Source organism: Sinohyriopsis cumingii, chromosome 8 (genome assembly GCF_028554795.1).
Source record: "Sinohyriopsis cumingii isolate HCF-2022 chromosome 8, ASM2855479v2, whole genome shotgun sequence".
NCBI lineage: Eukaryota > Metazoa > Mollusca > Bivalvia > Unionida > Unionidae > Sinohyriopsis > Sinohyriopsis cumingii.
This window is the reverse complement of record NC_142968.1, coordinates 85538115-85563780: the sequence shown is the minus strand read 5'-3', so window position 1 is coordinate 85563780 and position 25666 is coordinate 85538115. Positions and strand designations below refer to the sequence as shown.

General features: G+C 38.0%; 1 protein-coding gene across 1 annotated transcript; it reads left to right on the top strand.

Annotated features, from left to right (window-relative positions):
* Window positions 1–19147: 19147 nt before the first annotated feature.
* On the top strand, window positions 19148–24636 carry LOC149794049 (uncharacterized). Its single transcript, XM_089966503.1, has 2 exons — window positions 19148–19735; window positions 24084–24636. Exons 1-2 carry the CDS (start codon window positions 19252–19254, stop codon window positions 24533–24535), a joined length of 936 nt encoding a protein of 311 aa, XP_089822629.1. The 5' UTR covers window positions 19148–19251; the 3' UTR covers window positions 24536–24636.
* The last annotated feature ends 1030 nt before the right edge of the window (window positions 24637–25666 follow it).

Below are 25666 nucleotides of genomic sequence, written 5' to 3'. Positions count from 1 at the left end.
TATGTGTGTGTGTGTGTGTGTGTGTGTGTGTGTGTGTGTGTGTATGTGTGTGTGTGTGTGTGTGTGTGTGTGTGTGTGTGTGTGTAAGTATGTATGTATAATACAGACTTTAGTGACTACAAAAAAGGAGACCATAGTTGGTATTCAGTGATTGAATACGAAAGTTTTTCGACTGTTTAAGGATGCGTTAAGCAATATTCTAATTAGATAGAAAAGCTCCAGGAAAGATTTACTTGTGTCATACAGTCACAGTACACATACCATGAAAAGGAACAAAGTTGCAGTGTCTATCTGTGAGGACAATTTTTTTTCTGACACTGAAAATGATAACCATACCATCAAAAGGCAGAGAGTTGCAGTGTCTATTTCTGAGGAGAAATTTTTCTTACACTGAAAATGATAACGGTAATACAATACCATAGGCACACGTAGGTACTCTATTGTGAAATGGAACGTAAAGTGTTTCTTTCGTTATACTTTGCTTATCTACAGCCTCTTGTTTAATTTTATGTTGTTGACCGATTTTCGTCATAGTTTTTGTTGCTGAGTTTGAATCCTTTTTAAAAATGTTTTTGCACAATGTCAGTACATCATTTAAGTTCATCTGGTATAATAAAATGTTGGAGGTGTTTAAGTTGTATGGTCTGCTATGTCGACAATACCCTATCTCGTATAAGTCAAACAAGAAAGCAGTTCCAGTTCGATATTTTGACATTAAGTGACTCCAAACGATTCCCAGTGAATAGTTTAATAAGATAAATACCTTTATCCGCAACCAAACTTTGTTGTCAAACTGTGCGGTTACTCTTCCGTTTTTGTTACCACCTTTGATCGCTCCAGAAGCCTTTTTCCGTTCTTATAGCAAATATGAAATTCTGTTTATAAGCACATGGATGGAATGGACAGTTGTATGTTAAAATGTGAAATTATAATCGTTTTCTGAAAATGTTAGCATACTCTGCAGTCTGAGTGCCTTCTTTGGTACAGGTTTTGCATCATCAGCTCCAGACCTCAACTTCATAAATTTATTTGTCATTATATCGTGTTTATTCCAATTTTTATCTACCAGTCCTATTTTTCATTGCCAAATTGATCAGATCTGTATTTCCTTACCGAATCAGTAAGTCACAAATCTTCGTATATGACGAAAAAATGTCGATCATTCAACTTAAAGAGATCAATGTGTCCTTTGGTTATGGTGATAACTTTCAGAAGGATTCTTCTCAGGTTGTTTGCCTCTACAATATTATCTTCTTTTACCTTCATATCAAACGATTGAAAAGATACCTGTCACAACCATTAAATATTTCATATAGCTTTGAAATTGGTAGCTCTACAGATTGTTAAATGTTGACTGGTTTGTTTGTGTTTACAATGATATGTTGGGGTTAAATGTTTACTGGCGTGTTTGTGTTGATAATGATATGTTGTTGTCAAATGTTGACTGGTGTGTTTGTTTTGACAATTATATGTCGGGGTTAAATGTTTACTGGCGTGTTTGTGTTGACAGTAATATGTTGGGGTTAAATGTCGATTGGTGTGTTTATGTCGACAATAGTATGTTGGGATTAAATGTTGACTGGTGTGTTTGGTTCCAAGGGTTGTCATCGCCGGGGGCGGATGTGGGAGATAAGCACCCACTTCCCTTGGAAATCTCCTACTGGCTTGCGTCTGATAGAGCCTCTGACAACCAAATCCAGCTCCAGGCCTTCACGAGTGGCGGAACCTGTTTAAACTGACTGGAGAAGGGATGACAGGCGAGTTTCTGGCGTCTCAAAACCAGTTGCTTCGGGCAGATGGGGTTCGTTAACCTTGGGTGGTCGCCCATCTACGAGAAGATAAACTCCGATTTCAAACCTTCGCTGCCTTGCGACTATACCCTCTCATGGGAAAGGCTAAGGGAGTAAACCCCAACAGAAAATCCTGAGAGGAGTCCCTAATGCGACTTGGCATTGATTTCAGTGTCATCTTGGCAACTCCTGCGATACAGCTGGTGCCATGACGTTTGGGCTTGTCCTTTCCCTTGGATCCATCAGCTGCGTGGAGAGGGGGGATCAGCTGCATGGACAACAGTTGATTCTCCATATCACCATGCCCAGGCTTGCGTCCTGGCGAGGACATTCCAACTTCGCTCCACAGCGTCGACACAACACGGGAAGCAGCAGTTTACCGGTTATAAGTCACCGCTCGATTGGCGTAGAGTCAGACGCCAGGGGTTGCTTCTGACGGTGGGAGAGACCAACATGTTTCACTGGACAGCTACCGCCCGCCTCAAACTGGGCAGCCCCCAGCCAATAAGGTGCCGTCCCGCCACAGTTCGCCTGCCTTGCTGGGTGCGTAAGGCTTAAGGTACGCGAGTACCTGACAAGCGGACTGCAACTACTGCACCAAGAAATAACAAAATAAAAATAAAAAAGAAGACTTCAAACCTCTAGCTAGGTACCTGAAATGTCCGGACCATGCTGACTGAGCTTTCAGATGATCTCCAGACAATCAGTGATGTTCGAAAGACTTCAGTCATCAACGACGAACTTGCAAGTCTCCAGGTCGACATCGCCTCACTACAGGAGACTCGACTACCAGATTCCGGGTCCCTCAGAGAAAAGAACTACACATTATTCTGGCAAATAAAGAGCGCCGATGAAGCCAGAGAGTTTGGTGTTGGATTCGCTGTCAGGAACACTCTGCTGGGGATGATAGAACCCTGCCAACAAGGAAATGGAAGACTGCTATCCCTCCGCCTCCACGCCACAAACGGGCCTGCCAACCTGATCAGCGTTTACGCTGCCGCACTAAGATCCTCCACAGATACCAAGGATGAGTTTTACGATGAGTTACACTCGCTCATCGACAAAATTCCCAAGGAAGAGAACTTGATTTTGCTGGGCGACTTCAGTGCTAGGATGGGTGCCGACCATGACTCTTGGCCCTCCTGTCTTGGCACGTTTGGCGTTGGGAAGATGAACGAGAATGGACAGCGCCTTCTAGAGATGTGCTCGTACCACGACCTCAGCATCACCAATTAATTCTTTCAGATAAAGCCACATCACAAAGTGCCTTGGAGGCATTCCCGGTCTAAACACTGGCACCAGCTGGACGTGATCATTACACGACTGTCAGACATGAAGGGTGTGCTTCTTAGCCGTACCTTCCACAGTGCTGACTGCGACACCGACCACTCTCTGGTGTGCTTCAAAATGAAGCTTCAGCCGAAGAAGATCCACTGCTCTAGGCAAGAGGGTCAACCACGCATTGATGTGAGCAAAACATCATATCCAGACAAGGCTGAGGAATTCATCTGTGCTCTTTCCAAGATGTTTGATTCAGAACCCCCCAACGGCAGTGCCAAAGAAAGATGGGATCACATCAGAGAGACTGTATACAGCACAGCCACACGGATCTTTGGTAAGAAGCAATCAAAGAACAATGCCTGGTTTGAGGCTAACTCTTCCACACTCATGCCAGCCATAGAAGAGCGTCGCAGTGCACATCTGCAGTACAAGCGATCCCCCTGCCAGAAGACACTACAGTCATACAGGTCTACCAGAAGCAAAGTGCAGATATTACCACGGCAGTGTGCCAATGAATACTGGCTTCAGCTCTGTCAGAGCATCCAGTCGGCAGCAGATATTGGAAACATCAGAGGCAATTACGATGGCATAAAGAAAGCAATGGGTCCACGAAGAAACTGACAGCACCACTGAAGTCTGCCACAGGCGATACCATCCACAACAAGGGCAAGCAGATGGAGCGTTGGGTGGAATACTACTCCGAACTGTACTCCAAAGAGAACCACGTGACCAATGATGCCCTCATCGCCATTGAAAACCTCCCTCTCACGGCCGAATTGGACGAGAAACCTACTGTAGACGAACTAAAGAAGGCCTTAGAGAAACTGTCCCTAGGTAAAGCCCCAGGGAAGGATGGCATCAGAGCAGAACTCATCAAGTGCGGATGTGGCGTGCTGCTCACACACCTGCACAACCTCCTCTGCCAGTGCTGGGATGAGGGTGCAGTGCCTCAGGACACGAGAGACGCTACATCATCACCCTGTACAAGAACAAGGGCGACAGAAGCGACTGCAACAACTACAGGGGAATATCACTTCTCAACATCGTGGGTAAAGTTTTCGCACGCGTCATTATGAACAGACTGCAGACGCTTGCTTACAGAGTTTACCCAGAGTCGCAGTGCGGGTTCCGCGCAGAGAGGTCCACAATTGACATGATCTTCTCTGTCAGGCAACTGCAGGAAAAATGCAGAGAACAACACAGACCCCTCTTCCTGGCCTTTATAGACCTCACCAAGACATTCGATCTGGTCAGCAGAGACGGACTCTTCACAATCCTGGTTGCCCTCGAAAGCTGCTAAGAATGATCCAATCCTTCCACGATGACATGAAAGGCACAGTGCAGTACGATGGCTCAACATCCGACCCCTTTGACATCAGTAGTGGAGTTAAACAGGGCTGTGTCCTTGTCCCCACGCTCTTCGGCATCTTCTTCGCAGTCCTGCTCAAGTACGCCTTTGGGATGTCCACAGAAGGGATTTACGTGCACACGCGATCAGACGGCAGACTGTTCAACTTGGCACGACTGGAGGCAAAGAGCAAAGTGCGTGAAGTAACCATCAGGGACATGCTCTTCGTGGACGATGCTGCTCTAGCCTACCACACAGAAGCTGAGCTTCAGCGCTTGATGGCCCGCTTTGCTAAAGCATGCGATGAGTTTGGGTTAACCATAAGCTAAAGAAAACAAACGTGATGGTTCAGGACGCGGACCCCCCAAGCATCATCATCAACAACTACGAACTTAAGGTGGTGAGTCAATTCATGTACCTCGGCTCTACCATCACCAATAACCTCCCACTCGATGCTGAGCTCTACAAGCGGATCGGAAAGGCATCAACAACTCTCTCCAGGTTGTCGCAGAGAGTGTGGAACAACAGCATGCTGACCCTGACCACTAAGATCACCGTGTACCGTGCCTGCGTGCTAAGAACTCTCATGTACGCCAGTGAAACCTGGACTCTGTACGCCTCGCAAGAGAAAAGACTGAGCGCCTTTCACATGTGATGCCTCCGACGCATACTCGGGATCACCTAGAGCGATCGAGTAACAAACAACGAGGTGCTCGAGCGTGCCAAGATTCCCAGCATGATCACACTCCTCAGCCAAGTCGCATCAGATGGCTGGGCTACGTACGTCGGATGGATGACAGACGGATCCCCAAAGACATTCTTTATTCGGAACTTGCCCCTGGCAAAAGGTCGATCGGATGGCCACAGCTCCGCTTCAAGGATGTCTGTAAGCACGACATGAAAGCCCTTGATATCGATATCAACACCTGGGAAGAGCTCGCTCTAGACAGATCAAGCCGGCGACATGCTCTGATGACTGGTCTGAAAGCCGGAGAGGACAAGCAACGCTTGCTAGCTGATGAAAGACGATCGCAGAGGAAGAAGAAGCAGCTCCAACCAACACCAGACGCAACCTTCAAGTGGAGCAAGTGCAGCAGGGACTGCCACTCCCACACTGGACTACTTAGCCACAGCAGACGCTGCACAACCACCAACCGGGACATCTCTCATGGGCGCAGTTTCATCGTCTCTCGAGAGTAACGGATGCCAACAACAGGTGTGTTTGTGTTGACAATGATATGCCGGGTTAAATGTTTACTGGCGTGTTTGTGTTGACAATGATATGTTGGGGTTAAATGTCGACTGGTGTGTTTGTGTTGAAAATGAGATGTTGGGGTTAAATGTTGACTTGTGTGTTTGTGTTGACAATGATATGTTGGGGTTAAATGTTGACTGGTGTGTTTGTGTTGACAATGATATGTTGGAGTTAAATGTTGACAGGTGTGTTTTGTGTTGACAATGATATGTTGGGGTTAAATGTTGACTGGTGTGTTTCTATTGATAATGATATGTTGGGTTAAATGTTGATTTGTGTGTTTGTGGTGACAATGAAATGTTGGGGTTAAATGTTGACTGGTGTGTTTGTGTTGACAATGTGTTCGGGTTAAATGATGACTAGTGTGTTTGTGTTGACAATGAGATATTGGGGTTAAATGTTGACCTTTGTCTTTGTGTTGAAAATGATATGTTGGGGTTAAATAGTTATGAATGAGATATTTTTTTATTCTTATTCATTTGATCAAGGCAATTCTTGAAATGTTTGGTTTAAAATATAAACAAACTATATCAGATTCATTTGATGCCTATTTGGTTCACTGACGGATGATTCCAAGAAATTGAGCATTGTAGTTGCTGATATACACTATTGTTATTACAGGTAGCGATGTTAAGTTTTGATTTTGTTTCAGATATTTCGACATCTGTACTTTTGCTCTCAATCCACTTTTGACTGTATTCATGCTCCTTTCGAGGGTGTAAAGACAACAAGTATTTAAACCAGTCCGTGTTTCATTCTTCTCGTTTATGTAGTAGACGTTCTCTTTGAGCTTGTCACAGTTGTTATATCAAACAATAAAATCTGTCCACTGAAATGAAAACGATTGTTTCCCATTTATTTTGTCTGTTGAACTGTTGAGATTTACTTTCCCATAAAGATAGTCAGACTGCCTGCACTTAGCTGTTTATGTTTATACAATGTCCATTATGCTCACCAAATGATATGGTGTTTATCTAGCAATTAAGGTTATATATAGGCAAGGACACTTCGTATCCATTTATTTACGAGAAACATTTCTAGATGAGAAATTAACAAAGTCATTTCTTATAGCTAAGCCCTTTTTAATTGATATCATCTGTTGTAGTTTATGATGTGCATATATTCTTGAAGAACGATGATGATAAAATTTCTGTTCCATGTAAGTTTCGCCAAAATGATCCAAAGCAGACCCCGGGTAGCCATACTAACCTAAACCCAGGTTGCAACCTAAACCTAACATAAATCCAGTTTACAACCTAATCCTAACCTAAATACAGATTACAACCTAAACCTAACATAAACCTAACATAAACCCAGTTTACAACATAAACCTAACATAAACCCAAATTAAAACCTAAACCTAACAATCAGATAGAAAGTGTGTTTAAGCTCTTGATACGTTTCAATTTTTAAAACCTGCAATGAAAGCCGGTGTCAGTTATCCATCGCTTATCCATCGCTTAGGCTCTGTCGTCAGGTGTACCTTTGTCCAACACCGGTGGTTGTGCAAGATTATGTGGAAAACTTAGTGTATTTACAGTCATTTAAACAGTCAGGACCGTGCTCCGGTGAGCCAAAGTGGTTGGGCCTACACCTCAGATGCAGGAGGTCGCGGGATCGAACCCGGCCGAGCCATACCGAAAGTTTTAAAAATGGTACTGGCAGCTGCCTCGCTTGGCGCTCAGTACTTAAATGTGTTGGGTGGGAAATGATGTTACATTGGGGCATCATATCGTAGAAATGAAGCATCATTTCCCACCCCATCACATTCTCCTGACATCACACGGACCAGTCGTTACAATAACATCGGGGTTTCTTTTCTTACTGTATGAAGAAGCAAGGCTGGTTCTTCTACCTAAGGTGTTTTTCATCCTCTTCGGCTTTTCCAATTCGCGTAGCGCCATTTGACAGAGCCCCGTAGTATCTACGCTCTATACTTCTCCCAGATCGCAGTACCCTATAAACCGTCTGTATTTTGCTGTAACACATATATAAAAAAGTAATAAAATATTTAAAAAGGTTGAGTTCTTATGGTCTGTGTCTTTGATTTCGCTATTTGTTTTTGTCATTATTTGTTAGTGTTTTTATATATTTAGGGAGACATCGAAGATTAATTTTTAAGATTTCTATTTTCTCCTCCGAAGTCCCGCAATTTCCACCTGTGAGGAAAGAGCCCCGGCCCTAGCACTGGCTGGAACCACCCCTAAGAGGGCGGTCAGCCAGGTCCCATCTCTCACAGCGGCTCTCTCAGGTCCTCCGTGGTACAGATTCGTATTTTTCCGTTGTTTGTCTTTAAAATTATTTATTGTCTTAGTCTTGTCACTTGTTCACATTTAAACATTGTCCTTATTCTATAATTTGTTACCTCTAAAATCAAATTCTTATATTTTAGTCCATCTAGACATAATATATTATCTCTTCGATTTCTCCCATTTTGGCAAATTTTAATTATTAGATTTATTCTTTCCTCCCTTACTTCTCATTGTGCGATCCTATGATATTTTGTCTAGTTGGCCGTTTTGCACATGGGGCATTTTGGCATCCTTTTGTCCCAGATGTATTGTATAATATATTTGTCCAATTCCTTTAATTTTATGTTATTTAGATCTATATATTTCATTATAAAATTAATTTTGCTGTACATATATGTTTTAGCAACTAGTGCCCGCTCCATTAAGCATAGCGGCGTAAGTTCACATATTTATATTCTCTTTTATATCTGTTTTCATATATTTATAGTTTTCTACATATACCTGATGGCCTAGGGTTATCCCTAGGGCTTTGACCTTATCTTTGATCAGGTGGGGAGTGAGTCCAGGGTTATTTCCTCGCCAGTTTCCTATTTTGATTATTTATGTCTTCTCGTGATTCATTTTTGAGCCATATGAATGAATTTGCGTCTTGATAGCGATTTACAATCGTCTGCATATTGGAGCATTTTTATTTCATATTTTAGGTCTGGGATTCTAATTCCCTCAAAATTTTGATTATTTCTTATTTTATGACATAAGATTTCAGTTGCTATTACGTACAATAGCATTGACAGTGGGAATTCTTGCCTCACCGATCTTTGTATTTCAAATTCTTCCGTTATTGCCCCGTTTACCCGTACTCTAGAGGTTTATCCCTTGTAAAGTATTTCGGTCCATTTCCGGATTTTATTTTCCGAAGCCAAATTCTTCCAGAACCTTCTGTACATAGTTGTGTTCAGTTTTATCGAATACTTTCTCTTGATCAAAGAGGACGATGGCTCCCTTTTGTCCTGTTATTTGGATAAAGTATATTTTCGTTTTTATGTTTAGAATATTATTCTGTATATTTCTACCACTCTCTCCACAACTTTGGTTATTGTTAATTATTTTCCCCATTCCACTTTTTATTCTATTTGACAGGATTCTACTTAGATTTTCATGATCACTATTTAAAAGAGAAATTGACCTCCAATTTTTTTTATAGTTCTTCTCTATTTGCTTTTCTTTTATATATAATTGTGATTAGCCCACCCTCATCGTTTTAATCATTTGGATTTTACCCAGGAAAATGTTATTGTATAGTGAATTCCAGTATTGGCATAAGTTCTTTTTGAAATTTTAAATAGAACTCCACCGTTTGGCCGTCCATCCTTGGTGATTTGCCTTTGTCATTGATAAGAAAGCTTTCTTTATTTCTTCTTTTGAGATTAAATCATCACACATGTTTCTGTATTCTGATGAGATAATCTCGCATTCTACTCCCAGTCGGTATTCTTCTATTTCTATATTTTCTGTATTTATAATAATTTGTAATATTTTTTGTGTATGCTAGAACTTTTTTCTGTGTATATCATATCTTCCTTTCTGAAATTTTCATTGATCTTTTCTCCTTTATAAACCATTTGCTTTTTATATAATGTCGTCGATTTCACTGCCTTATTTTCGCTACCTTGATTTTCTTCATCTAGAAATTTTTATATCTGATTTTTGCCTCTTCTTTCTTTTCGCCAGGCTGTAATCTTTCTACTAGTTGTTTAAATTCTTGTTTTTCTTGTTTCATTTTTCCTTTCGTATTTGACTGAAATTTATGCTTATTATTTTAATTTCTTGTTTCTTGTTGGTCCCAATCTTTTATTATGTTTATATTTCATTGATTAGTGAAATTCTCTAACTTCTTTTTTGATTATTTGTTGGTACTGCTCTTTCTCTACTATTTTATTATTTAATTTAAATTTTCCAGTCCCCATTTTCCCCTCTTTTCTATTCTTACTTCCATATCTATAACTTTGTGGTCCAATATTTTGTGTTCTGTTATATTACAATCAGTTATTTGTTCAAGGTTTGATCCATAAAGCCTATCTAATCTACTAGCTTGCTCTTCTCCATATGTAAAGTTTTTCCGTAACATAATAAGCCTTATGTATACATCGTGTAATTGGTTTCATTTAAAAAGGTTGTTCATTGTTTCTCATAAGAATTTGTCATTTAGGTTAGTTCTTATTTCCTATCAATGTCATCCATGATCCAATTGAAATCCCCTCCCATTATAAAGTTATTCATTGTGTACTCCTGAATGTGAGCATTTCGATTTTCAGATTTTTTTTCTTCTTCTCATTTCTTTGTGCCGAAAATATCCGTTCACTAAATTCCAGACCTTTATTTCTATGTTTCATACTCTCCCTTTTAAGCAACCAGTTACTTGAAATTTTTCCCAAGTTTTATTTCTATTAGTTTTAATTATTATTGATAATCCTGCTCTTTTGTCGCTTAAATTATCATTTTTGATTATTAATGTATTTAACTTCTTTTCGTATTTTGTCCTTATTTATTCTGTTAGATTGTCGTGCGTTTCCTGGAGGAATATTATATCATTATTTGTGTTGCCTCGTATAGTTTTCTCATCCTTTCATCGCTTATTCCATTTATGTTTATTGATGCTATCCAACCTTTGGACTCCATTTGGTGTGTGTGTTAGTTTTAATTTTATCTCTGCCGTGGCCGGAGCTTCTTCATCTGCTTTGTCTTCTTTTGAGTTAGAAGATTTGCTATTTTCTGGATTGTTTATATCCATATTTGAGCGATCTTTTATTATCTCACCAGATTCTATAGAACTGCCTATGCTTTGTCCTTCAATTGTCATGTCCGTCTTTTTTTCTGAGTCATTTTTCATCTCGTCGGTATAATTTTCTGAATCCGTGGTCAGTTTAGGATTACTACCTCAAATATTTGTTTCCTTTTGTTTCCTTTTGTTCTTTCTTTTTGTATCTTAGTATAGTGATTTTTTGTGGGGGAATTGCCGTTTTGACTTTTTTTATTTCTCTCTCATGGTAATTGAGTCTTTGGATTCTTCAGATGTTGACACGGATTTTGTCCTCTTTCTGTGTTTGTGTTTTCTGGATTTGTTTCCTGGCGTTAGGTCAGGCATATCTTCCTCTTCCATAGAGGAGCCCTCTTCTATCATTGGATCTTGCAGCATGTAAAATTTATTCCTACTTAGTATATTTCCCTCTGCAGATTCTGGACTGGTTTCCTTTTGGCTTTTTTGTGTGTGGAAGTTTTCCCTTTAAAATCCTTCCATTCATACTCTGTCCCTATTGTAGAGGTTTATTTTACTCTAGGCTTGGTGCCTGTATGTTGTACGTTTCTTCACTATGTTGGCGTCTTTTGATTGGCATTTTGTGTTTGGTTATTTTAAATGTGAGCCAAATTATGTGTCTGCATGTGTTCCTCATTTGTTTGGGCTGGGTATTTTCTTTCCTACATTGTTCTAGTAGGTTATCAATCTCAGCTTGCATAGCTTCTTGTGCCCCTATAGTTTCTTCTTCCAGCACATTTATGAAGTTGTTTGCTACCTTACTAGCGTAAGTGGCCGTTACTGGTTGAATTTTACAGTCTTTCGGGCTATGTCCCGTCTGCTTGGATCATGGACACAATCGATCTTGCTCACATCCCCTGTACCAATTCTTTCCCTTATAAGTCTCTTGCTCGGAGTGGTCTTTTTTGTGTTCCGTTTGGGGTGTTGGTGCTCCCGTAATGATCTTTTCAGACCATTACAGGAGCCCCCCCGCCCAGTTTGCTTTGTTGCCGAAGCCTAATTGTATCATTTTGGTGTTATTGTATGTTTTGCTTCATTTGTAATTGTTATATGTTTTCCCCTGTGAATTATGTATATATGATACGAGTATTATCCATTTTTTACTTTTAATTCTAGATAATCATCATTCTCAAGGAAATATTTCTGCATCATCTCCTTCTCCTCCTGTCTTCCGCGTCTTTTGCTTTCTTTTCCTGAGTCTTTCTTTCACTTCTCTTCTTTTTTTTCATTAAATGTTGTGTTCTCTATTTCTCTCCTTTCTATTTGTAGTACTTTTCTTGTTACTTGAGTGTTTTCTTCTAGCGGTTTCTATTCTTCGTTGTTGTTTTTGTTTCTCTTGGTTGTTCTTGGTGGTGGCATTGGTTTCTCAATCCAATGCAATACTGCTCTTGTGTAAGATTCTCATCTTGTTTGCAGTGGTGTCATTGTTGAGGATGTTGTTGTTTGTGTTTTATTTAACTCTCGCTCCATTTCATGTACTTTTGTTGTCGTTATGGCCTCTGTAGTTGTTTCTGCTCTTGTGTGCGGTAATGCCATTGTTGTTGTTGTTGGCGGTGGTGTTCTATTTAAAATTTATTGTACTGTTGTTGTCGATATTGCCTCTTTAGTTGATTTTTGTTCCCTTTGCATTCTTCTTTCTTCTTGTATATTTGCCTGTGTTATTGTCGAGCTTATTACTTCCTTGCTGTTAGATTTTGTACCTCTTGTTTCCTCTCTGGTTGGATATTCTGTTGTTCTTTCTGCTTTTTTTTTCTTGTGGATGTTGTTTTTGCTTCAGCTGATCACTTTGCCTTTGATTTGGAAGCTTTTGTATTTCCAGAGGCTTCTTTCTTTTTTTCTTCTTTGTAGCTTGGACAATTGTGTGGTGTGTGTCCTGTATTTTCACATCTATTGCATTTTCGATGTTATATACAGCCCTTGTACTACGCCTTGGTTAGGAATTGATGGAAAAAGAATGCTGATTTTATCTTCGTTACATCCTTTTTTCTCTATTTCTCGAAGCTGTCACGTTTGTCCGGGACAATTCGTAAGTCTTGTATAAACTAAGGCATTAGTACAAGCAATAGTTGCTGTCTAAACATGCCGCAGGCTAGAGTTAACCTCTTACGCAAGGTTACTGTGGCCAGAGAGACGACCCGGCATCTTGAATCGACACAGGCCTTCAATCGAGCGACTTCCCACCTAAGTGTTACAAGGATTAGAGGATCCCGCGAGGACCGGGGCGTGTTCTAAATCCGTCTCCACGTGGACAGACAGCGAGAATGACATTGTCCTCTCAGTTTGATTGGATCATTTCAAAGAGACATACAATCGGAATTGAGACGGGGTGTGTGGTATCAATTACGATCCGAATTAAAACTTCTAACTAGCAAGCAAAACATTAGTTCTCATGGGAAGATTGCTGAGCAAGTAGGATTACTCAGAGAAAGCCATCGTAATTTGGCGGAAAAACGTAGAGAGGAGGTTCTAAGGAAAGACAAAGCTTCGTAAGGGTCAGTAAGTTATTTGCTCGCTTTTTGCAGAATATGATGGCATTGTAATTGTAATTATGTGTATTATTTATACTTAATTACTAGGATTGTTTAGTACGTAGAATTACCATTGTAGTGTCTAAATTACATGCGTATTTGAGAAATGAGTTTGAGTATTATATAGAGATTATATAGATTGTTAGCTTGTGGTCAGACTTAATTTTGTCATTCGCTAATAGGTTACTTCGTAGCAAACTAGTGCATTTATTTATGTGATATGTTTCATTTTACACATGCTTGAATTGTGAATTTGGAAAATGGTTGAAGTGTGTACGATTAGTTAATATGGATGCATGTATATTTGAATATTTGTGTACTTTGTATGAGTTGTAATGTAAAGAAATGCGTCTGATTGCTGTGATGTTTTATAGCATAATGGGATTAGGAATATGTACTGATGTGACGGAATTTATTGATGTATGTATGAGAAGTCACTGATACAGTGTTTTTATTACGACTTTGTTTTACCATACAAGACATATGAGTATTTCGATGTGAATGAATGCGTGACCGAAGAAATTTAATAGCCGTTATCTGATGATAGGCTGTGTGTGATGTGAGATGAGAGGACTAAGGAGAATATTGTACCGTCCATGTGTTTTCACAGGAAGTTTTTTGGGGGACAGAACTTCCGGTTCAGTGAGTCCTGAGTCTATAAGAGGGGAGACGGAAGTAATACTAGCAGAGCAGTCGGAGTTGACAAGTCTATTCGGTAGAGAGTCAAGGAGGAAGAGGAAAAGGAGTCGAGGAGGAGAAGTGAAGGAGGAGGAGTATTGAGGAGTTGGTGGAAAGAAGGAATTAGGAGATAGGTGGAAGAAGAGGAGAAGGAATATGAGGAATATGAAAGAAGAATATACATATGAGCAGAATACAAGGACAGGTGGAAAGCTATCTCATACTACCAATCAAATGATGCAAAGGACTATCACAGGGTCGAGCATAAGGAGAGTACTTGGGAAATTTTAACCATTTGATTATTGAATTGTCATCAAATTGTTATTAGTTGAATTTCACTTTTTTGTATATTCAATAATTTAACCGTCGGCATTGCTGACTGAGCTTTACATCTTTCTTTCACTAATTTAACTTCCAACCAAAAATTGAGCCTGGGAGGGACTTCTATAATAATTTAAATAAATATTGGAAGCACCCCACCCCACATTTACCACAGTGTCGGCATAACAACCCGACACGCAACAGAAGCCTTATTCCATTCTTGATGGGAGTGAGAGTAATAATGTCCATTCTTGCACTTATTAATTTTACTTTCAGTTTTTCCTCGAATCTTTTGACTGTTGCCTCAAGGAGAATCTCCATGGGTATATCGGCTAGATGTAAATCTACTGTCTTCTTTTTGAATTTTCTTAGTATGGGTTCCGGTTCTTTTATCAGTACCTTTGATCCTGCGATTTCCATTTCCCCATAAGGCAGTATAGACCTGTTCCCCTTCTTCTCTTGTCAATTTGTCAATTTGTCTCCTTGCAGAGTTGTATAATTATTCTTTTGATTTTTTAAATATTCAGTCTGGTTCCTAGTTTAATTGTTTCTTCATTTCTTGCCGGTGGACTTTCGTTTTTTTTTTTTGGGGTGGGGTGGGGGGCAACAGACAGATAACCCCATACTTAACCCCCCCCCCCCCACAAAACAAAATGTTTTTATGTGTTAGTGTTACCCACCAAAGGTATGTATGTTTATTTTCTTTAGATAAAGAATTTGTATCAAAATTTTAGTTGAAACTAAATTTTGATGCGGTAGTTTTAGGTCCCTAGTGTATTCTAAAGGGAGCTCATCCGATATAGACCTTGATTTCCTATATCGGAGTTACTTCCCTTGTTTGCTTAGGCGCTCTTTGCCAGAGATTTCCAATGTCCCATGTGTGCTATATGTGTCATTGCTTGTATGTATGCTATATAGCCTGTGTGTGGGGACGGCATAACTACATCAAATTTATCCCAGTTGTCATATTATCGATTTTTGGACTTCAGCAGTCCAAGATGTCATTATGATTAGTTATATATATATATATATATATATATATATATATATATATATATATATATATATATAAATTTCGAATTTAGACGAGTGAACCGTGTACTGAGTCTTTAGTAAAAGAAAACCTAGTGTTGTATGTGTATGGTATATTATGTCTCGTTCCTCGTTAACTTAGTTTCATCATAAATGAGATTGGCTGTGCCCGAGTCAGGGACCACATTTTCTTTATCGGGTTAGGCCATCTCTTTCTATTATTTATCTTAATCATGTAATAAAAATTTCCGAAAGTTGAGTTATTCCTCAGGTTAGATCGGGTAACCATTTGTTAGTTCCCATGAAATTGTTATGTTTGTCCATGTCCTTCATGTGGGGTTTTCTGACACCCTTCCGCAGACCTGTTCACTTCGCGTTTCACCCTGTAAGGTAGCCCTGCTACGTCTGTGCATCTTACTTCACCTACATGAAGGTTCCCAGTGCCCACCTTAAATTCAAAAAAAAAAACAAAAAGAAATAGAGAGAAAACGTATGTAGGCCCGAGTGGCAGATGGGGTGAGGGCTCCAGCCTGCGCTTGGCAGTGACATACCCCTAGTGGGTGGCAATTGCTGACTTTTGATCTCGCGTCTTATAAGGTTTTCACAACCCCAGACATAGTGATATTCACCTCCGTCGTATTGTTTGTGTGAGGATGACATATGAGTGTAGCAACTTCACTGTAAATAAACTGTTGCAAACAAATCTGCATTTAGTGAGACATTACAAAATAACATATTGTTCTAAGTAAACGCCGAAAGATTTATTTGTTTGAGCATGACCGTGAATGGTTCAAACACAGATGCATAAATTATTATGATGATAGCGTTTAACACCATAGACAGGGAACACATACTTTTATGAGATGCTTTTCATCATGCTCTCTAGGCCACAATATGTTCGCAAATGGAGGCCAATTCACCATTTGGAAATATACAAATATGGTGAATATGAATAAATGATGACGTAGGTCCCTCCACCCAATTTAATGTGTAGACGAGTATGCAGAGGACAAAGCGTTGGTTTTTTTTCTGAGGAGAATATACTTCACGCAAACAGTGTATATTTGGACTAAGCTGCTGCCAAAATGGATTTCATATATTTGCAGTGTTAATACGTGATTTATTTAATGCAAAATGTGATAGCAAGTACAAACGTATTTGTTCTTCTTGTGTTAAATCGATACCCTGTTACTGTTCTTATTTTTGTCTTATTGTCGTGCAAAGACTAGGTCCAATGAGGCTCGTAATATTAATACTTGGGAGGTTCTTTTGTAAAGCTGTAAAATAATCTATTGATGTGACAAAGCGACAAGAAAACAAAGATAAAAGAGTACTTTCACATTTAGTGTCCACTTCTTAAGGCACAAAATAATTTTGAAGAAAGAGTAACGTTTATATATATATATATATATATATATATATATATATATATATATATATATATATATATATATATATATATATATATATATAACGATGTACGTACTTTATGTAACGTCGTCAGATGACATGCATTATCATACCAATCTAATAATCTAATGCATAACTGGGTCCGGACGAAACATGCATCTGTAGCAAAACCCGAATTACAGAGATTACATAGAGAAACGCATCAATAAATAGAGGTCACTGAATGGACGCTGAGAATGTTGTGATCCAAACTGCAAAATAAGGTATTGATGTTGCAAAGAAAATGAAAATAAAGTTAAATGAGTACTTTCGCGTTTAGTTTATACTTCTTCAGGCACAAAGTAATTTATATATATATATATATATATATATATATATATATATATATATATATATATATATATATATATATATATATATATATATATATATGTATATATAATAACGTAAGCAATGATATTGAATTCAGTTTGAATTCAGTCTGATAAAGCACAAAATCGAAACTGGTCACACATTAGACGTGTTGGTGTTTATATATATATATATATATATATATATATATATATATATATATATATATATATATATATATATATATATATATATATATATCCGATCTATAAATCTTACCCTAAGAATAATACATGTAAGGAAGGACCAACGTCATCTTGTCATTTTCGCTCCCCTAATTTGTCATAAGTGTCTTACATTGTGCACTACATATGAATGTTGCCCCGTGAATGGAGATGGCTGTTCTCATCATCTTGAATACACTGGGTCGCAGAGGGCCCGTTCAGAGTTAGGGAATTCTCACATTCGAACCCATATAATATTTTCTCCATTGGGATTTGATAAACAAATATCAAAGAGATAAAGGACTAGCTCCTTTCTCGCTGCATTCTATCAGCGCTTGGTCTTCGCGTTTTCGGAAGGATATTTGTCACTTGATTTTCGGATTCTTGCTGGGACGGCATAGTCGTATTTTTTTGTGATGCAAACTTGTTTAAAAAACTATATTTTTAAGGTTCTGATTTAATATTTTCCTTTTCCTTTTGTTTGTTCGATATTCGAGTAGTCTTTTATAATGTAGTATTGATTCATTTTGACCTTCATAAATCTGGGGGGCCCCGAGTAGCCGAGTGGTCTAAAACGCTCTCCGTTACGGATCATTGCCATCTCACCTCTGTCTGCGTGGGTTCGAGTCTCGGATTCAGCCTATGTGGATGTGTGAGAAAGCTTGCCAGTAGCTTCTCGTGGGTCGGTGGTTCTTTCTGGGGTTTTCCCGGGTTCTTCCTCCACGATTAATACTGACAGCCATGTATAGCCTATCGTGTGCTGAAAAATGGCGTTAAACCCTTCAACAAAAACAACAACATAAATCTGGTCTCACTCAGTTCACTGTTTCAGTTACTTAATTTTACGTGTATGGTATCAACATAATACTGCCTTGTCTGTTGCATCCATTGAATAATGGATGATTAATGTTTTTCTTATCGCTTTTGATAAATTGCTGTGTGTTATATTTTGTTATTGCGGATTGTAGTTTGGAAAGCACGGTCATCCCTTTTATTTGTTTACTTCGTAAACAAGGGTTCATTGTGAAATGACTACACATCACAGCATGTTAAGTGCCAGAAGTGAGAAGTCATTAAATTCAATACTAATAATTAATTGAGAATCAATGACAGTTATATAATTTAAAAGATTATATATATATATATATATATATATATATATATATATATATATATATATATATATATATATATATATATATATATATATATATATATGCTACGGTGATGACAATTATATTTCTTTTCATGGATTACATGCAACCGTAACACTGATAGGACACTGATATATAATGTAGGATACTGTTGTCACATTCCGGAGTTAAACCTTTACTTTTGTGTTTCAATTTTACTGGTTGTATCACATTAAAATTGTAACGATATACATCTCGAATCAGAAATTATCCAGATTGTTATTTTTCTGCCATATATAGTAATGAGATTATAAATTTTGAAAATCACGATGACGTCTTTTTTCAGCAGGAGGCTGCACTAGAGAATATGTAGTGCATCAGTAAATCAATCAGTCCAAGATATTTCCTTTGAGAAACGTTTAGTTCATTATTTGCACGTTCTAGGGTGTAAATGTGTTAAAATTAAGGCTCCTCTGGATTATTGTAGAGTAATGATTAGTTGATTATGGTAATTAAGAACTCTTGGCAATTTATGTCATGTCATGTCATGTATGTATGCATGCATGCATTAATGTATGTATGTATGTATGTATGTATGTATGTATGTATCGAGAGGTACGGAGTAGAAAACTAGGTTAGGACTTGTTATTAATGCCTTTGTGCAAAGTACAGTATCAAGGTCAATTTGATTGTATATCTTAGGGGAGGTCGCCAAGGACATATGTGTCATCTTATCAGACCAGTGCCGCCAAAATAAAGGAATCGTGTGGCAGAGACGTGTCTACTGCAGGGGAGGTCTACACATCAGCAGATGGTTGCCAATTTCTGACGGAATGCAAAGCTTAATCCTTCTTTGTTCTCTCTTGCATGCAATATATCTTGGAGCGGCAGACGACACACTGAATTATGGTCAGGATGGTAAAATTATTTCTATACTTCTAAAGAAAATTTGGGATTTGAAAGAACGAGATCGTGCATTTGATAGAAAAATAGAAGAGATTGATGTGCTTAAAGAGCGTCTTGACGAGGCTCAGAGAAGACTGGCGAAGATGCAGGAGCTAGAGTACAGGTTGCAAAATGCGGAAGAACGAATACGGATGTTAGTAAATCGTGTGGACAACAATGATGCAGATTGTAAGGTGAACAAATCAGCTACCGTGAAGGTTTCTGATACCAATTTATCTCATGATAATATTGATATTGAATACTCTGGTAATGGCTCGATACGACGTGCTGTTTCCAACATAAAGTCACACCAGGCTGGGCTGGTTGATAAATTCGCGGAACTAGTGAACTTCAAGAATCGTATTCAGACAGGTAATATTTTATATTCTTGATGTCAAACGTTCTATTCATAGAAAAACTCAGTTGTTTCATAATGTAAAAAATATGTCAAACATTATCCTAAGCATTTGAAACTTGTAGAATGGTATAATCATTTTCGCGCAACAATGAAAAGAAAAAGAATACTAGTTAATAAAGTCAAAGTATCATTTACTATCGACTCTAATTCCAAACTATCGTATGGGCTTCCTGGTCTATGAGTGCAATGATCCACGGATGAATTGAAATTCCATCATTCTAATATAGAAAATGCATATTCAAAACAGGATGCTAGTAATGATAGCAGATATAGAAGTTAAGTACTATGCCGATCTCAACAGATACACAGAGCACGTGCCATAGTGTACTGAGTTATTATTTTAAGTAAATGATACCTCAGTCCTTGATATTTCTGTTGTCTACTAACATTCCAATTTATTTTGTGTTCTGGCTAATTCGATCATTGATCAATTGCTGTTGCAGTAGAGTTTAACGCCATTTTTCAGCGCACGATAGGCTATACATGGTGGCCAGTATTAATGGTGGAGGAAGAACCCGGGAGAACACCGGAAAGAACCACCGACCCACGAGAAGCTACTGGCAAACTTTCTCATATACCCACATTGGCTGAATCCCAGCCTCGAACCCACGCAGACAGAGGTGAGATGGCAGTGATCCGTAACGGAGAGCGCTTTAGACTACTCGGCCACTCGGGGCCCCTCATTCATCAATGGTTTGATACTTGATTTACGAACTTCAAAGCAAGTAAGTTATAAATTCAAGTCCTTTTGACACGTTTCAAAATTAAAAATAATGAAGATGTTCGAATATACTTGTATAGAGGCAATATTAAATTTCAGTCTACCATATTTGATAAGTCATCATTCAAAAGGTAGAGTTAGATGTAATGATCAAACGTATCAAACAGCAGATGGCAGATCCTGAGCAGAGCAAGAAATAAAAAAAGTTAAATACAGATACTTTTTGCAGAAAATGTCACACGAACTTACTGAGCAAAGGTGAAATAAATATTATCATTTTAAAATATGAACGGCATTTTAGATGTTTTACAGGACTGAATATCGAAAACTCATGTATGGATGTTGCTGAATGGGATAAGAAGAAACGAATCTTGTGACAATGTTAAACACCAACAAAAAAGGGTTATACATGAATGCTAGAAGTGGTCACATAGATACATCATGAAAATACAGGTTGGACGTATGTCACTGGTTTAATATATATCCGAAGAAAGAAAGAGGTTTGGATAAATTGGGAATAAAGATGATCTTTTTCTAAATGTCTGTGAAATGTTGGAAAGAATCATCGTTGTTGCTAAACTAACCGTTAAATCTGTTAGAGTAACTGAGACGATGAAAGTGAGACACTATGGCGCAACTGCACGCTTCAAACAGTAGGTATCCGCACAGTCGTTGTCTTCAAACCCAAAATCATACCCACCACACCAAGTGGCAAAGTAATCCTTGAACTAAGAGAAAAGATACCTGTACTAACAAAACAGGTAACAAACAATACAGACCAGAACAAATCACCATGGTTACAAAAACCACCAAGGATTAACATTGAAGCTACCAAATTAGGCAATAAAGAAGGACAAGAAAACTTACTAAAACCTGTACTGGTAAACGAAATCAACCAAAAATACCCAGACTATGATAAAATATATACAGATGGATCAAAAACAAACAACCCACCAAGAACAGCAGCAGCAATAGTCATCCCTGAATTCAATATACAAACGGGATCCAGATTACCTGACTATTGTTCCATTTACACCATTGAATTCTGGGCTATACTTGAATCACTACAATGGATCAAAGACAATACCTAAAGCATTCATTATAAGCGATTCCCTAAGCGTTATCAAATCGATCCAAAATCGCAATACACACTCTAGGGAACAATTCCTCGACAGAGCATGCCAATTAATCGACGATATCACCACAGCACATCAGTTAGTCGAGCTCATGTGGATACCGTCGTACATTGGAATCTCTGGCAACGAAACAGCAGACAAAGTTGCACAAACCAAACTAGGAGATCAAGCTTAACTATAGCTCTACAGAAGCACTAAGCTTCGCACAAACGTATATAGACCAAACATGGCAAGATTTTTGGAACTCCTCCACAAAAGGTATAAAGCACCATGAAACCCCAAAAAACGTAGATAGGAACATACCTAAGGGTACCTATTTAGAACAGAAAACCATAAACAGGATAATTGGAAAAACTAAACTAGCAAGCAGTTTTGGAAGGTTTATAGGACCCAAACCAGCAACCATTAACTGCTTTAACTGCCACACCACCGAAGATCTACACCACGTACTCAATATATACCCAAAATATCAACCCGCTCGGAAAATATTTATCAAAAACCAAAAAGAGATTGGATCACCACACACATACCCAGAGTTACTTAAAAACAATCAGCATATAAAAATATAAATAAATTCATAGATTCAGCAGGACTTAGGAACAAAATATAATTACTATCTCCACAAAACCAAAAGACCCAGTAACTAGCTAAATAAATTTAGAAGCCACCACATAAAACCCCATAACATATCATTCAATTTTATAAAAGTCTCTTGCCAAATAAAGTATAAATAACATTGAATCTCTAAAAACATTAATAAATAAATAACTTAAAGAGGCAATATCTGAAAACTTATAAATAACATAACGTAGGAATCACACCCTAAACACCTCGACTAATAATACCATAATAACCTTGAAAATCTCTCTTCATACATGATTTCTATTGAAAACCTCTATAAACAGCACAGAACATCACCCCCTTTTTTTAGAACATTTTGAAGAAGAAAAAAAATCGAAAAAAAATAATCGCAAGAAACACCAGGCAAATGCAAGAAGAAACCAGCGATGTAAAGCAGGCAGGACCGTTCCCGAGCTCTCCTTCCCACTAATGACAGCCAACCATTCAACTGTAAGGTACCTTTATGGACTCACAGATTGAGGCTAAACTAGCAGGGTTCCTTGAATCCATAAAAGCCTGGGGGAGGTGGCACCATTCCCTTCCTCAGGAACAACTTGCAGGCTGCGGTGCAGTCAGAAAAAGTGGCACATGCACAATTGTGCGCACGCCACTATAATTAAACTCAACAACAACAACAATCCGCACAAACATTGCATTAAAAATCTGTAATACTATGTAACATCTTCAGTTAGTTTTGGATTGTTTTTATGTAACACTACCGAGCAAAATGTTACGGAGCACCATATTTAGATCAAAAATGTCCATTCAACGATATCAGTGTTGATTTAGCACATTAGAAAAGTTTCAAAGCGTCGTTGATCCTGGTTATAAAAATTAACTAAACCAGTATGCAAAGCTGAAACTTACACAGGTTTAATATGAACTAGTTCTGAACACATAGATACAAATTTTAAAAATATGTTAATTTAAATTTATTATCAATCATTTTTTACAATATGGTAAGGAAACCCATATAACTGTTAACATCATGAATTCACAAAGGGTGGTGTCATGCAAAGAAAATGTGAAACGGATCTTGAATCATTGCTCTAATTTTGATAATTTTCATGTATGCGTCATTATTCTCTTGACTGTTTCATATCGAAACGCAGATCATCACAAATATAAACAATTACTAATTGTCATTGTCTGTCTTTGACTTCACCGACGCTATGTAACTCGTGCCAATGGATCCAATTGATTATTCCCTTCTTTCACTATCAGCAAGTGACAAACATTCTTTACGAAATCGCCTGTCACTGGTATTACTGGGAAACATCAAACAGAACGCATTGAAGAAGCAATTGTGTTGATGCCCTTTTCTCATTCGGAACATTCTCACAGTTTATTCAAACATATACGATAATCGCTGTGCCGTTTCCTTCTGACATCATGTTTTTGGCAGGGAATTGACCTTGTATGTAGCTCGTAAAATATTCTCAGAACGTTATCCATTTAACAACTTATGCCATTTTCTAGAAGAATGAAGTTCAATTCAAGCGTAGTATCCTATAATGCAACACAGCCACTTATAAAGGATTTCTCGATTTTAATATTATTCACAAACAAACAGGATTAAAATGGAATTCTCTATTATCATCTGCGACTGCAATATTTATAACACTTGAGGAATATTTCAGACACATTTAACACATTTGATGGGAAATGGTTATTAGAAATAGTGCCATTTTGTAAACGTATCTCCTGTTTTATATGTATATGCAATATCCACAACCGGTTTTATTTATATAGATTTATTTTTTTCCAAAATAATGCTACTGAAGTTATGTCACATCTCGTCTTATCGATTATTTTTTCTTGTAGTGCAAAATATGATTGCTAAAAAAGATCATAAAAGGACCATCACAAGACAAGCTGCTTTTACAGCGACGTTCTCCTCAGGACCAGTCACGCTTACAGTAGGGCGTTCTCTTTTATTTGACAAGGTTGACTTCAATGAAGGTAACGCATACGACCCAAATTTGGGAATATTTACGTGTCCAGTGTCTGGGACGTATTTTTTCTTCACCAATATCTTAACTGAATTTAATGGAGGAGTTGTAGAAACTGAAATTGTTGTTCAAGGCCAGGGAAAAGGAAAAACACATGCATACATGGCGAATCAACACGGTCAAGGAAGCACTGTTGCAGCGCTACATTGTGAAGCAGGTCAAAGGGTATGGGTACAGGTCGGGGTTGGTTCTCAAGCTTATGGACTCAGGTTTTCATCCTTTACTGGCATTCTTATGTGGGCCAGTGATACTGGAAGTAATTGATGTTTACCTACTATCCTCAGGATACCATTTTGTACAAGAGCATTTGCGTGTGTGTATCTGGAGGGAAGTATAATTTAAACTCGCGGAACCAAAATAAAACGTTTGTGCATATATCGTGTTCCATTTTGACCAATCCAAAACTAAAGGATTTAGTGCATATTTAAATCATATATTTTGTCCCTGTCGATAGACAATGTTGTGTGTCATTATTTATTAAACAATTTACTTCATCTTGTGGCAGAAAATTATGTTACGCTGAGGCATATGCTATAAAGTCAACAATGCTATGCCACTGTGAATTACTCTATTCTGAGGTTTTGCCTGTTCGTTTCGTTCTTGCTAAGTTGCATCAAAAAGAGGCGTGATCATTTTATGTTTAACAAATTACTCTTTGGTGGAGCTGCTATAGCTTCTGTAATCTAAGCTTATTTATTAGAATACAATTAACGTGTTATGAGTTGTGTGTGTATATATATATATATATATATATATATATATATATATATATATATATATATATATATATGATAGTTGTCAGTGTGTAATCTAATAAGATACATCCATTTGTTTGAGGTTCTATACTCTGATTTTAAGACTAAAGTGCATATAATGCCTCAGGCAAGGTTAAAAGAGTATACCATTGCAGCAATTGTGATAGTACAAATTTAGGTAAATCTCTAGGAGATAAACATACAATCATGTTCCATGACTTGTTAATTGAAACGAAGGAATATTGATTGGCACTTCTTCTGTAAACTGCCAAGATATAATCAGTTCATATTTTAATACTTAAACCTTATCATTTCTAAATTAAACTTCAACCTTGTTGCATGAGTCACGGCGCCATGAGAAATGTTTTTCTTGCTGCTTGTTTTCTCTGCAGAATGGGCAACGTAGAAACTACATTTATTCATCGTACAAACCACAACAGATGGTCACGGAGGAATTATCTCAGACTGTGTACACAAATCGGGTACATTAACCGCCTTTAAATTCAAACGTGATTCATTTATGCGACAATTGGTTTAACAAGTCCGAAACCGTTCTCTTTAGAGCCAGTGATATTAAATATCTTGCCATGAAAACAATCAAGTTTGGTTTGCTTTGGAAGATATTTGGTAAGGAAGGGAG